The following is a 14,349-nucleotide window of genomic DNA, read 5'->3' on the forward strand; positions in this document are numbered from 1 at the left end:
ATTTGTAGAATTGGGATTTGCAGATTACAGGCTAACTAGCAACATCCCTGTGGTATGTATAGTCTTTTGTTTGAGCAAAATGATCTCGTTGGAGATGTATGTCTCTCTTCCCCCGCAAATAAGAGACAGCGTGCGGTGAGCATGACCTTGAGTTCAGAGATTGCAAACCATTTAGCATGTCCTGGTGAACACAGGGGCTGTGTCAATTTGTGTCTAGAATCCCTCCAGCACCCTTTGACCTCAGTCCATCCTTCCACTCACCACCCCCCCCCCTCTCCCTCCTCCTCCTCTCACCTCCCCTCACACACACACACACACACACACACGCACACGAACACGTGATTGCTCTGCTCTGCTGATCAGTACAGAGGAAAGGCAGAGTGGGGGAGGAGAGTCCTGAGTAAGTATGCACGTGGATTATGACCCAGATGTGCAGTGATGTCACATACTCTGAGCTGACAACCTGCTGTGTTCCAACATAATATATGCCTTCTTCACATAGGAACAGATACACATAGGCAAACACCTTTTTCAAACTTTACGCATCATTAATTTTTTTACACATGCATATTCTAGCATCAGGTAGTGTTCTTGATGGTGGGGATAGCAGTTATAGGAATATTTATGTCCCTGATTTTATTCAGAAAATTTGAGATGTTTTCTGCAAATTTATTTCTCTATGTATCTCCAAGAATCAATGAACATTGGAAAACAAATTGTATTGCATACTTTTGAAAAGTTCCCTAATTATTTTAGTATCATTTAACTGTCTAGGACCAATACAAAGAATCATTTGATGCCTTTGGGATCTCATTCACTGTTCTAAAAGTGAATTTCCTTCAATTCAGTTAAGTAATTGTATGTTTCAGTGCAGGCTGTCTTCACTGTGAAACTGTTAAAAAGAAATATGGTGAATTTCAAAGACATCCTGCACTCTGAGTCAGGTACAGACCAGTGCTCCAGCATGACTGTACCAGCGGGCCTCATATAGTGAGCAACATGAGCACATCTGACTGAACCGGCATCTCATGTGTGAATGGGAACAGACATGCGCATAATCATGCAGTGAACAAACGCTGTGGTTGTGTGTTGAACTCCTGGCCAGTAGATGGCTGTGTTACAACTGTTTCGAAGCTCCCACACACCACCAAGACTAAGGACGAAGAAAACACGTTGTATGGCACAAGTAAAGAACGAAAGTCTGTGCGTAAATGATGTAAAATGTAGTTAAATACTAAATCAATTTGCGGTCCGCGGTGATGGACACAGTATGCCCTGCGCTCACGGACTTGAATTTAAACCCTGACCTTTCTCAAGACGGAGATTCGGTCTCCGATCTGGACGACCAAACCAAAGTAGAGGACTATGGAGGGTTTGCTGATCTGTCCGAGCTGCCGATAGAAGTTAGCGACAAACGACCCACATGTATGCGATGTTGGTGAGTGTCACACACGATCTCTTCTTTTGAGTGCAGAGCATTTCGAAGCGCCACTCACACGATTTTCTGTAGTTTAGAGAACATCTAACTACACGAAACACCTACTGATTCCTAAGGATCACTACCGCCTCTACAGGATTTTTCTGTACCTTTGTGGTAGTGGTTGTCAGTCTGGAGCGCTTGCTTGAATATCATTTTAATTCATCTCATTGTTTTAATGTAGCCATAACCTGATGGTTTTCTCTTTTACATGAACACCTTTCTCTGAACACTGTTCATATATTTAAGACTTAGCACACTTTTTATACATCAGTATGTGACGATAAAACTGAGTACAATAATCAATGAATATGCAATGTTCTCACTTACTCTATCATCAAATCAATATCTGATATTTTCAATATATCTGAAACTCTAGAAAACGTTATTAAAATTCTATACAGTGAAGAAACGAATATTTAAAAGATGTCGGTGTGTCCGTCTTGTTATCTGTGGTTATAAATGACCTCTGTTCATGTGTAATTCATTGATAGATTTCACACCTACTGAAAGACAGTTTATACATATGAATCAAAGATTCAGCAGTTCTTATCTATTCTGATTCTTATGCACATTTGGTTTAGCTTGACATGATCTATACAATCTGGTGTCTTATACAAAAATGCAACAATGAATTATTTGCTGTTGTAATAATAGTGCCTGTTTTGACCATTTAGGGTTTTTAGACCCCAGTCTCATTGGAATTGAGACCAGAGTAACTTTGCAGGGGTACTCAAGAGTACTTCAGCAGGACTATGACTGTGCAGTCTTACAACGACTCCTGTGTGTGTGTGTGTGTGTGTGTGTGTGTGTATATATATGTATATATTACACTTATTACACTTTCCACACTCACTACCCCCTAACAATGCAGTAAGGCTAATATGTTGAAGAAAAACTCCATGTAATACATTATAATTTAAATGCATTGATGGTTGTTTGGTTGTTTACCCTCCCACTTCAGCCGGCCTGTTAAGGTGTGTCTCTGTCCATTCCTACCAGCTCGGCCACTACAAGTGTCCACCTCTCTCTATATTGTCCAGCATCCAGCAGAGGTTGGTTCAAATAAATCTCTTGTCTGTCTGCATACCTCAAGCCATAACATAAAATTACATCAGTCGGTGTATTGACCTATATTTTACATTATTAAAATTCAGTGTTCAGTGCAGTTGGGTGGCTTTCTACTGTTCTTTGCCCTTGTATTTATGCATTTCATCCTGTTCTCTCCTCTCTCTCTCTCTTTCTCTCTCTTTTTAGGAAAGTCGAGTGCTACGGACTGTTCCTCTACTTGCAGCCTGCCTGCCTCCAGGAAAATGTAAAGTCTTAGTTGGGAGAAGATTCAGTGAGGAGCGGTATGGTCTTTTATTCAGTGATGTCTGACCATTTGCATTGCTGAGACATAGAGGCTCCATATCATTTCTCTCTATCTCTCTCCCTCTCTCTCTCTCTGTGTGCGTGTGTGTGTGTGTGTGAAATAGTTATAGCTCTGCTCAGTCTCTCCTCTGAAAGATGAGAAAGAAACTTGCGAGACATTTTGTACCTGTCTCTCATCTCAGAAATCACACATCCCTGGAACAATCTTGCGTGTTATGACATCAACAGAGAGTAATCAGGTCCAGACATCGAAGTCACAACATTTCCGTTACTAGACTGTTTTTGGCACCATCTAAACACTACCAACCCTCTGTTCGTAAACAGTGTGTGTGTGCACATGTTAATGTGTGTTGATGTTTCCAGATACCCTGAACTGGCCACAGTGTGTAAGGATCAGCGGACTCTGATCTTATACCCTGGCTCAGGTGCTCAGAACCTGGAAGAACTGGACCAGAACTTCAGTGAATCAGAGCACAATGTCATCATCATCGATGGCACCTGGAGTCAAGCCAAAGACATGTTTCTCAGAAACAGCCTCTTCCGCCTGCCAAAACAAGTACGATTGCATCTGCATGTGTCTATCTCCTTTCCCCTATGTTCTTTTTCTCTCACACACATCTCTTCTGTAATTACCCTTCATTCTTCTCTTGTTCTTTCAGCTTTTTTCTATAAATATTTTATCTTACTGTATATACATCTGTTATGAAACTCACTCATCACTCACTCATGCCTTTACACATAAACACACAGACACAGACACACACAAATAAACCACACACTCCTGTACTCCCTCACACACTCAAGGTTACGCACCCCCGCACATACAAGGGCTCTGCACTGATAATTGTCAGGACAAGTGAAATGTTACTCAGTTGCTCATTTCATCGTGAATTGTCACGAATGCCCGTAAAGTCCAGTGGTTCCGTATTAAAGGTCTGTGTGCTGTTGTCCCAGGTGCAGCTCCAAAGTGCCCCCTCCAGTCAGTATGTGATACGCACTCAGCCCACCAACATGTGCCTGTCAACGCTGGAATGTGCTGCTGTCACCTTGTCCATCATGGAGAAAGATCACAACATACAGGAGGTAGAGACCGTACAAAGACGTAATCAGAATCTGTCATTGATAATATCATCCAGTGATATGGTTGCATGAGATTAAGCACTGCCACGTTCAAGGACTTAATGATTCCTTAAACTGCTGTTGTCAACTACTTTCCATTACTGTAATTTTTTTTTACCGTCGTGTCAGTCACTGAACTGGTTCAATTCCCTATCTCGCCCTGCTGCTAACATGTGGTGAATCTTTGACATGTGGACAGTAGTATTTTACAAGTCAGTGGTAAAGGCCAGCACAGCTAAATACTTACATACCCTCAACCCCCATGTAATGTAAAGATCACTTCAGAGGGGTTGTGTGTGTGTGAATGTGCTTATGATATGGTGTCATGTGCTGTGTCAAATCTGTGCCACGTACCTGTATGAAGAGCAGATAAATGATGTGGAAACAGATGTCTGTGTTTATCTGGAATAGTAAGGGACCAACTGCTGACTGTTCTGTGCAGGTTCTCCTGAGGCCTCTCCAGGCACTGTGCTCTTTCCAGCTCCAGCACGGTGCTCAGATCCACCACAGTAAAGAGCACCTTCTACGGACTGGTGCGTATGACAGACCCATGCCCAAAAATAAACGCAAGATCAAGAGGATGCAGAGACTTCTCACCAACCAGAACATATGAAGGAAGCCCACAGAACTGATGTCAAAACACACCACAAGACAGAAGTTAGAGGGGACCTTTTGGGGGAAAAGGGACTTTTGTGAAATTGCCTCACTGTACATGTGTATCTAGCTTTTATAGCCTCTGAGACAGATGTTCTGTATCTGAGTCAGGGTTGTAAGGTGGTAACAAATTTTTGTGTATTAAAGCTGCACAGTCACCTGTAGCCATCTCACAGTGTGTTTTAATTTTGGACGGTTCGTCGCCCCAAGGTTGGTGAGGGCTGATGATGTCCAAAGATGTGACCCAGTGTTGTTTGTTAAATGCACATGATGTTAATCCAGTCTTCCTCTGGGGATGGTCAGTACTATATCAAATCAGAAAGCAAATGAGGAAAAAATAGTCCCAATACCTGTATGTCAAATTTTCTTTTGTGACTCAAATTTGATCTTTTTTTCTTTTGGCTGAATACTGAATCTGATCACCTCCATTTTGGGAATTCAGCAGAGTAACAGAGTAATTGTAAATCTGTGGGTGTAAAAACTGTCAGGGAGGAGAATATTTTAATAATTCTGTGTTTTGTGTTTCAAATGGGGCCCGGCTTCCAACATCATTGGTGTTTGGACTAAATGTAAAAATGTTAAAAAAATTACACTAAAATAAATTATTTCTGCTAAAAAATACAGTTATGGAATTTCAAAATTGCAGAAAAAAAAACAAAAACACTGTTTAACATACTAAAGCTTTTCATGACGAAAACAACTGCCTAAGAAAAATATAAACCCTGATGCAGATTGAAATGCAAATGCACCAATCAGAAAAGGTGTAGATGAATTGGTATTATGTTTTAGAACACCAATCAGCACACTGGATACAGTGAGGTAGCCAATAGAATTAGCCAAAGAGTCCAGGTGAGAAAACGAACTCTTCCTGTCTGCATAGCACTAGTTTTTTTGGCTTTTACATAGACTCTTTGGCTATCCACTGCTTTCATCTCTTATTTTTATGCAGTGGTCAACTAATACACATGCAACACTCACCTCTCCATGTAGTGACATTCAAGACTTGCGTATTGCACCCTCAGACTAACAAAATATCATACTCTACTTAAACTCACAAGGTCTGGGAGTAGGCAGGGGGGGAAGTGAAGGAGGTATAATATCCACTGCACACACCCCTCTTGTGTAGTTATAGTAAACTTGCTTGAGACATTGCTAAATGAGGGGAACCCAACCTGCCAGTGTTGTGCGCCCTCTTGACCCCTAGAGTATGATGGTGCATACTTTTTAGGATGCACCCTGAGAGACTTGAAACTGGTGAGTTCTCCCGAGCACCTAGCAAATAATTTGGCATCTATAGGAACCAAGTATATTTAGGTATTTGTTAGAACCGAGTGCTGAAGTATATTTTAATCTTTAAGATAGAAAAATAAATAGACCTGGACGGCATAATTAGTGGAATGAGTAAATATAACAAAAATGCATTATGAAATACGCTCTTTATTTTTTTGTATTTCTATAAAGTTCACTCCGGCATGTCCCTCTAGCGCCTAAATATTATATTTCAACACGGTATGGTCTTCGAAGCGGCTCTGACTAAAGAACATCCGACTGGCAATGGACCAATTGAGTCTTTACATCGAATGGATGTAGTCTTTCTGGGCGTACACCACAATTTTTCTGTCCTATCAGACAGCAAAAAGTGGTTTCAGAGGCGGAAACCAATAATCTGATTGGATTTTGAGGGTTTCGGTGCAAAAACTCGGACAGTATTCTAATACACATGCTAAAATTGTTGTAACATTTCATTATGGAAAATTAAATTACAGTTATTTGGGAAAAGTTAGTTTCGAGGTAAGTAAGGTTGTCCTCCTCTAATGAATCGGCCACAATTGATAAATGACTGTAAGTTACTGTGTCAGGTGTTGATCTTTTTTTCCGCTTTTTTTGTTTTTATTATTTACGTCAGACATGTTCTAGTCCTCATATCTGTTTTAGTCAGCCTAAGAATTTGCTTTACTGTGACACGCTCTCTTTATGAATATTTTTACTCGATGTGATGCGTAGATTGACCGACAACGGCCCGGTGATGACGCCCTCTGGCCGCAATTTTTTAACAGCTTAATTGTTACGAATCAAATTCGTCGACTTTACCTATGACCCGTTGCTCACTGAGCAAAGTGCAGTCAGAGTCGCCTAATTAACATTCGTTGAAGGTATGTTTTTGAGTAATTTACGCAATTCGCTGACATTTTAGGACCAAAATGGGAAGCTTGCCAGACACGACAGAACTATCCAAAAGGGTAGAAAACACCTTAATCTGCTACCACAATATTGAGGACAACGCATGGAGAATAACAAAAAAATCTGTAAGTGCTTTGGGTTAGTGTGCTTTTACCAGTACCCACTGTGCAGTGTACTTTGTTATTGTGCCAGTGCTGAGTGTACTTTTACTAGTACGCACTGTGCAGTGTACTGTCGTACTGTGTCTCACCGAAATAATACTTGTTACATCCTATTTTACAGTCTCTCTCTCTCTCTCTCTCTCTCTCTCTCTCTCTCTCTCTCTCTCTCTCTCTCTCTCTCTCTCTCTCTCTCTCTCTCTCTCTCTGCCGCTGCCTCTGCCTCTGCGCGCACATACGGTCATCATGAGTTAATGCTGGAAGTACTGTTTTTACTTGTCAGTAAATCAGTGGGATTTTGGCCAACAGAAGTAAAATTTCAGGAACTCTTTTGCTTCCTTATTGCGCTTTTGTTTTATATATTTGTTTTCTGTATCATATGATAGTGAGGTATGTAACTGTGGATGCTTTTTTCTTGGTATGTGAAAGTGTATGATAGCGCGTGAGAACATATCCTGCTTGTGGTAAAAAAGTGTGAAAAGTATGTATCATGGGGACTGCCCAAAAAATTCTGTTCTGACATAATCATCACACCTTTTATGTCACTTGTATTCCAGTGTGCTGTCATTTTCTTATTTTGACAGTGGTTCAATGTTTCAGAAATTATTTTTCTATTACAGAAAGATGTCACAGTCTGGAGAAAGCCATCAGAGGAATTTAATGGATTTCTGTGAGTCCTAAAAATAGTCATCACCAACATAGGTTTTCTTTCAATGATTACGAGTAATTGCCGTTCATCATGTCAGTACAGAATAATTGATATGCCAATTCATATTAAAACATAAAAAACATTGCTTCTTATTATCTAAATGGGGCTTTTAAAATGACAAGATTAAATTAGTTTTATTTAATTTTTTTTTAATTTAAAATCACCAGTTATTTATCTATCTATCTATCTATCTATCTATCTATCTATCTATATATTTTTTTAATTTGTTTGCTCACTTACTCCCTTATGTGTTACAGTTACAAAGCACAGGGCCTGGTTCAGGAGATTCCTGGAAGAATCATAGATTACATTCGTCCAGGCCCATACAGATTAGACTGGGATAGCCTGATGACATCAATGGACATTGTAAAAACACTTGATAAGGTATTTTCATCTAAACAATCTACAAAACAAATGTTATGCCTAATGTATTTATTTACCGACCCACCCTTCAAACTATTTCTTTCTATGTTTATTTCTTTATAAGAGTTCCCTTGACCAAAATAGTAACCCTGCCCATTATCCCATTGACCTTGACCAAATAGCCGAACTGATGTCAGATCCATGTGAAATGGCACGACTGGAAGATGAGATCACATGGTCATCATGCACAATCATTCCTTGACTGAATATGGTTTTAGCAAGGCTAGATAGTTTGTGGTGGGTTGTTTCACAAAACTCAAATAATCAAATTTTCGCTTTGCTACACCCTGGACAAAGTGTGCCAATATTAGATAATTAATGAAATATGTAAATAAATAGGAAAAAAATCAGCTTATGAACAAACAAAAAATTAATGCTGCATTTTGTTTCATTATTTCTATTGACATGCCTGCTTTGACTGATTGATTGATTGACTGATTTACTGATTGACTGGTTCATTCATTCATTCATTGATTGCATGACATTTGTTGCTCATTAAAGGGGAGCAAACCAGCAATGTGACAGATGGCTTAGGAATTGCTAGACATATGTATAAATATGAAACTATACAGCTTTGGCTCCATGCGATTAACAAGACCTAATAATTATATGCTATGATCATTTTTTTGTACAATTATTTATATATTTATAATTGTATTTGCGCTGCACTTATTGTTGTAATTTTTTTGAGGAAAAGCATTTTAAATAGAATTTGTTTTTGTTGTTGTTTTAGAAAGGTTGTTGTGTGATGCGATACACAACAGCAGGACAGCTGTGGAACATCATTGCTCCAAGAGAGTTTGTAGATTTCTCCTACACAACTGATTTTCAGGACGGACTTTTGTCCTGTGGTAAGTGGCATTTCACAGAGATTCACCTGTTTGGTTCTCTGTGTGGTCAGTTGTTCAGCGCTGCCTGTGTTCTGTCCCACCATGTGGAATTACACTTGATTTACTTGATTTAATCCTCACTGTGAACAAGGGGATTTTTATGAGTCATTATTCAGTGAATACAATACGCAGTTAAAATGACTTTGACTCACAGTCTGATGGACAGTAAGAATGATGGGACCTCAGAAAGGGCTTTTAAACTGATTTTTATGTAACATATCAAAGATATATGGAAGATATTGGTCAATTATTACTATTGCTGATTAATGTTCTTATTAGCTATAGTAGTTTACAGGTTAATTACAGGTTATTTATAATACACTACTATAAGTAATTTGGGACATAAGTAAGGTAAAAAGTAGTGCCAACTAATAAATCGCATTTTCATCGTCATCAAGATATGAACATGCGCGATAAACACATCGCAAAAAACTGCCTGAAACGCGATGAATAAGAAAAATCATTTTGTTTACACGCACCATGCATTCACGTTCAGTATGCGAACATTTGACCTATCAGATGGAGCCCTGCATGCATGGGCCACGCATTCACACCATTTGGCCAATCAGATGAAGCCCCAACTAGCTGTTAACTACCCTTATATTAGTTGGTGTCAATTTGGTGATGACTGCGAGGTTACCTAACCTGGTGACTGAGGAAAGAGAGAAGAGCGAGGAAAATATAGTTGACGAAGACCTTGTAGTGGAAAAGAACAGCACTTCTGCTATTTGGAATTATTTTGGTTTCAGGGAAGACGACGGGTTACAAACACAGGTACTGTGTAAAACATGCCGAACAGTTTGTTCAATAAAAGCATGATCGAAATTACGACAAGTCACACTGAGGGAAAAAAATTCTTGAGATTTCAAGAGTAAGGTCGTAATATTACGACAGTAAATTCGTAACTGAGAACAAAAGAGTCATGATATTACGAGAATAAAATCTTAATTTAATGAGGGTAAAGTCCTAATATTTCAAGAAAAAAAAAGTTGTAATTTCACGAGAATAAAGTAGTAATTTTACGAGAGCAAATCATATCACGAGAATAAAATCGTAAAATATCGGGGAAAAAAATAGCAATATTTGTAGGAAAATGTATAACCAGCAAAAAACAAAACGGCCGAGAGGACAGTCGGTGGCAGCTTGAGCCTGCTGCTGGTAACTGCTGTTTGTCTCTTGCGCTGTTGCACAATCACAGTTTCTTGCACAATCTTTTCAAACTCTTGATACTTATGATAATGTGGTGCTGATGTGCCATAAGATTAAATATTTCGTTATTTGTGAAACCTATGCTACAGCATGACTTCTCAAGATGCTCCACGTTCCTCATTTTAACGCAGGCGACAGGCTGCTCTTCTGATATTTCCCCGCTAAAATAACAGCCTAAAATCACGACTTTTTCAAAAAAATTTCCCCTCAAGGCGGCCGTAATACTCCATTGTACGAAATAATTTATTTCATTTCTTAATTGAGTAGACATAGGCTATTCACTATTTGGGGTCTATGTTAGCTGCGTACCTATTTAAGCAGAAAGACATAGGAACTGTATAGCTAATATGCGCACTTAAATATTTGTTTATTTATCGCCAGTAATATCGTCATCGCAGTCTTGTATAATCTTATCGCACATCGCAGATTTTCCTCATATTGTGCAGGCCTAGTAAAAAAGACTATTACATTTTAAGGAAATAAGTAAAAGTCGTGGCAATTAAGATCTGAAAGAAGTAATGAAATTTTATTAAGAATGACCAGACCTTATGTGTCACACAAGAGGGACAAGTAAAAACAGAAATGATATGATTTTTATCAGATTTGGAAGTACAAACTAATCCAGTTAATTATGAAAAAAGCCTCTGCAAAAGTGTCACTTTGTCAAAGTAGTCCTCTTTAGTGAGTTACTTCTGTCACCATTATAAAATTCAGTTATCAAAAGGTACTACCTTATGAGTGTGGGGAAAAGGCAGGTTTAACTATCGTTATGTTCCACTTTATGATGAATGGGTCTTTGCTTCTCTGGTTTGAGAAGAAAAGCTTTCTGTTCCAGTAATCAAGATGTTGTCACAGATGAGTAAGCAAGCTGGCTGCAGAGTCTGAGTCCCACATATGTTGAGATTTTAGAGGGTTAATTTAGTTAACGCAGTTTCATATCCAGAGTGGATGATGGTCTTCTCAACAACAACTCTTAATGAGCCAGTATTTAAACAAGGCAGAGGACAAATCCCTCTGTCTTGTTAAACGCCTTTTAATGTGATATTTACCAGATCAGGCTTTGGCGCCCTGACTTTGCTGTTCATTCAGTTCCATTCCTTTGTTCACGTTTGAAACAGCAGCACGGTGCTGACATGGACCATTGCTAGGGGTCAGCATAGTGTTAGGGATCCCTAAAGGCAACTCAGGTATAGATACTGTGGACAGGTCTGGGATTTATAGATGTTAATTTTGTGTGTGTGTGTGTGTGTGTGTGTGTGCGTGTGTGCGCCTGTGTGTATGTGTATGTATCATTAAAGGTGTCAGTGTAGAGCATGAGCCGCAGCAGCAGAATGTGGTGAGGGGGTTTAACCACCCCTGTGGCTGGTTCTGTGTCCCCACGGAAACCGGGCCTGGTTCTGTCCAGAGCCTGCTGACGGGCTACATCCAGACTGACCTGAGAGGAATGATCCCACAGTCTGCTGTGGACACAGCCATGGCCAGCACACTCATCAACTTCTACGGTGACCTCAGACGAGCCCTGAGAGCGTAAACACCCCTACCAGATCCACTGAGTAATATCGTAACATTTATAACTTATTGCACTCCAAAAATAAGCACCAGTCTATTGACAGTTTATAGTCAAGTATTAACTGTGCAGTTGAGTTGTTCATAAACATATTGATTATCCCTGTGTTGTTCAGAAATAATAGATAATGTAATATGCAGAACCTAAAACTTTAAATTAGAATGTTATGTGATATTTCAGTGTGTTGTTAGGACTTTTTTATTTTACAGTAAGCTCAGGATTTTGGTTATTTCAGACACTGTTTGTGTGTGTGTGTGCGTGTGTGTGCGTGTCTGTGCGTGTGTGTGTGTGACAGAGAGAGAGAGCGAGGTCTTCAGGTTAAATTATTTTGTGCGTGAAAGTCTGTTGAATCTTAGTTCTCATTTATATCAGAATGCAGTCCAGGTTGTCTTTGTGTTAAAAGGACCATATTTTGAATTCTAAATATATCATTATTCCTGTGTTTGGGCAGAACATAAAATGCAACACTGAAGGGTTTGGCAACAGTGAGCCTATGAATCAAGGTGTTGTTTTAATTGAATAATTAACATGAAATATATTTAGTCAATATTGTATTTTTCATTTTACTGGCCTTATTCATAGTATTTGCGATTAATTTGTTTAAATGTCATTTCATAGAATGTAATAATTGACCTCACCAGTTTCCTCATACTATCCTCCATTAATCTGTATGTCTGAAGTCTTACAGGGAGACATTTCACCAAGTGCACAAAATGGCATCTGTCCATCATAAAGAGCTTATGTATCTGAGTGCGCTCTTATGTATTCATTTGGTTATATATCTGATATAAAGTTCACAACAGTTCTGCTTACTCTCTGAATCAGAGTAAGGATAATCATTTAGTGTGTCTGCCTATATGTTTTGATCAGTGATAATTATACTGACAGGAAATCGGTACTGCATGTTTTATGAAAACCATAATAACGTAGTGCAATATAGTCTGTGGCATCTTCGGAGACGTTACCATAGAATACTATACCTCAATCTGTACTGGTGCATGCATTTGAATTTTACCTGTTTTTAAACTTGTTTGGTGTTAATAAAAATCAGTGTTCACCACCTCTCATTGGAGCAACTCCAACTGTCAAAAAAAAATAAAAATAAAAAAACAGAACCATCTTAGAAATAACTACAATACTTCAGTGATGTCCAGTAACTCTGAAATGAGTTCTTTTGGGCTCATGTGGATGGATGGATGAATCAGATGTGTCCATCTGATATGAATCTGATGAAACTGAAATGGGGTTTTTTTTTCATACCATGTACTGTAACAATTCATTAATATTGAGAAGTCGATGCAACACAGATGACAAATGCAATTGCAAATGAATCCAGCTAATCTTTTATTACTAGTTTAAAATCAATGTTTTATTAATTCACAAGGTTGTAAACACAAATAGCAGAAATATACTTTCTATAAGTTTGAATAGGAAAAAGGGACACCCTTCTTGTTCATGAATATTTCAACTGATTTATTCCGTGGAGATTATCTGTTGTATTGCATCCCATTTGAGTGAATTTATTGCAAATAAAGTTTATCTGTTCATTTCTTTTCTTCCAAAGTCAGTCTGTACTGTCACTGTGTATTTAATACATGTATTAACATAAGACAGCCGTATTTATACACCCCATGGAAAGCATTGACCACTAACTGAAACCACTTCAGCTTATTTCAATAAGGTACATATGTTTTTGATACTGTTTGCATTTGTAATTTTATATGATATTTAAATTGATCATAAACATGGTCATTTTCTTCAAAGGCAATTCATATTGTTCAAATCAGAAAGTATTACGGAGAGCTCTGGTCAAAAATAACTGTAGTAACACATTCATGTTTTGTAGGAATCTTGTACTTCCCTGCTGATAAAAGTCTGACATTAGTACATTTGGATACATTGAGATAAAGTGGAATAACCCTTAGAAATGAGACTGCAATTTGCAAACTAACATTAATCAGCTAGTTTATGCTTGTGACATATCAGCTAAGTTTATTTGTGTTGCTTCAGAACAAATCAAATTGTATATTTCTGCTGCTGTAGCAAACTAAAACAAATTGTATATATCTATCCAGATCAGAGTGTCAGTGACTTAGTGATAATGGGAAAGAGCTCAGTAACTAAATGGTAATGGTCATAGTTTTGATGCCTGAGCATCCCAGCCCTGCTGATGTCTCCTTCAACAAGATGCTTAAATCCTTTCATTTAGTGGCTGTGTTATATGTTAAGATACATATACATCTCCTGAAGCAAATGCAGCTGAGACCTCAGTGGATGTGTGTACAATTTCAGTAGTGTCTGTGATGTTAGTATACAGTAATAAAGACACACATTATGTAAGACTGGGGTGGGGTTAATGTGTATCAGCTTTCATCTGCTTCATCAGATGTTTTGATTAAGATTCACCCCCAGCAGAGATGTGTGTTAGCATCTGAGCTGATCACTCTGGCTCAGTTGATTAAACACATCTCTGCTGGATGCATTCATTTGTACTACCTCAAAATAGCCTTGGTATGGAGCAATTTCCTCTGAGCCAAAGGTGCTCAACACATGCGTTGTGATTCACATGAGCTCAGGTTCAGTCCTGT

The 14,349-nt window shown here is 38.6% G+C and overlaps 2 protein-coding genes across 3 annotated transcripts; both read left to right on the top strand.

Moving 5' to 3' along the window:
• The first annotated feature begins 1,175 nt into the window (after positions 1-1,175).
• Positions 1,176-5,074, top strand: dtwd2 (DTW motif tRNA-uridine aminocarboxypropyltransferase 2). 2 transcript variants are annotated; one of them, XM_030769242.1, is made up of 6 exons: positions 1,176-1,438; positions 2,442-2,532; positions 2,735-2,829; positions 3,215-3,407; positions 3,806-3,934; positions 4,413-5,074. In XM_030769242.1, exons 1-6 carry the CDS (start codon positions 1,260-1,262, stop codon positions 4,581-4,583), a joined length of 858 nt encoding a protein of 285 aa, XP_030625102.1. In that variant the 5' UTR covers positions 1,176-1,259; the 3' UTR covers positions 4,584-5,074. The 2 variants fall into 2 exon arrangements, with proteins under 2 accessions (XP_030625102.1, XP_030625103.1); XM_030769243.1 differs by having other exon boundaries at positions 2,480-2,532; positions 2,735-2,792.
• Positions 5,075-6,328: 1,254 nt separating this feature from the next.
• stard4 (StAR related lipid transfer domain containing 4) lies at positions 6,329-11,858 on the top strand. Its single transcript, XM_030769285.1, has 6 exons — positions 6,329-6,415; positions 6,819-6,930; positions 7,584-7,633; positions 7,930-8,056; positions 8,829-8,946; positions 11,493-11,858. Exons 2-6 carry the CDS (start codon positions 6,826-6,828, stop codon positions 11,723-11,725), a joined length of 633 nt encoding a protein of 210 aa, XP_030625145.1. The 5' UTR covers positions 6,329-6,415; positions 6,819-6,825; the 3' UTR covers positions 11,726-11,858.
• Positions 11,859-14,349: the final 2,491 nt, after the last annotated feature.

This window comes from Chanos chanos, chromosome 3 (genome assembly GCF_902362185.1).
Source record: "Chanos chanos chromosome 3, fChaCha1.1, whole genome shotgun sequence".
NCBI classification, from domain to species: Eukaryota; Metazoa; Chordata; class Actinopteri; order Gonorynchiformes; family Chanidae; genus Chanos; species Chanos chanos.

Excerpts from the sequence above, each read along its gene's own strand:
- stard4 (XM_030769285.1), top strand. The coding sequence starts at position 6,826 with ATGGGAAGCTTGCCAGACACGACAGAACTATCCAAAAGGGTAGAAAAC. Across the intron at positions 6,931-7,583 it reads GGAGAATAACAAAAAAATCT|AAAGATGTCACAGTCTGGAG; the intron begins GTAAGTGCTTTG and ends TTTCTATTACAG. Across the intron at positions 8,947-11,492 it reads GGACGGACTTTTGTCCTGTG|GTGTCAGTGTAGAGCATGAG; the intron begins GTAAGTGGCATT and ends GTATCATTAAAG.
- dtwd2 (XM_030769242.1), top strand. The coding sequence starts at position 1,260 with ATGGACACAGTATGCCCTGCGCTCACGGACTTGAATTTAAACCCTGAC. Across the intron at positions 2,533-2,734 it reads TTGTCCAGCATCCAGCAGAG|GAAAGTCGAGTGCTACGGAC; the intron begins GTTGGTTCAAAT and ends CTCTCTTTTTAG. Across the intron at positions 2,830-3,214 it reads AGAAGATTCAGTGAGGAGCG|ATACCCTGAACTGGCCACAG; the intron begins GTATGGTCTTTT and ends TGATGTTTCCAG.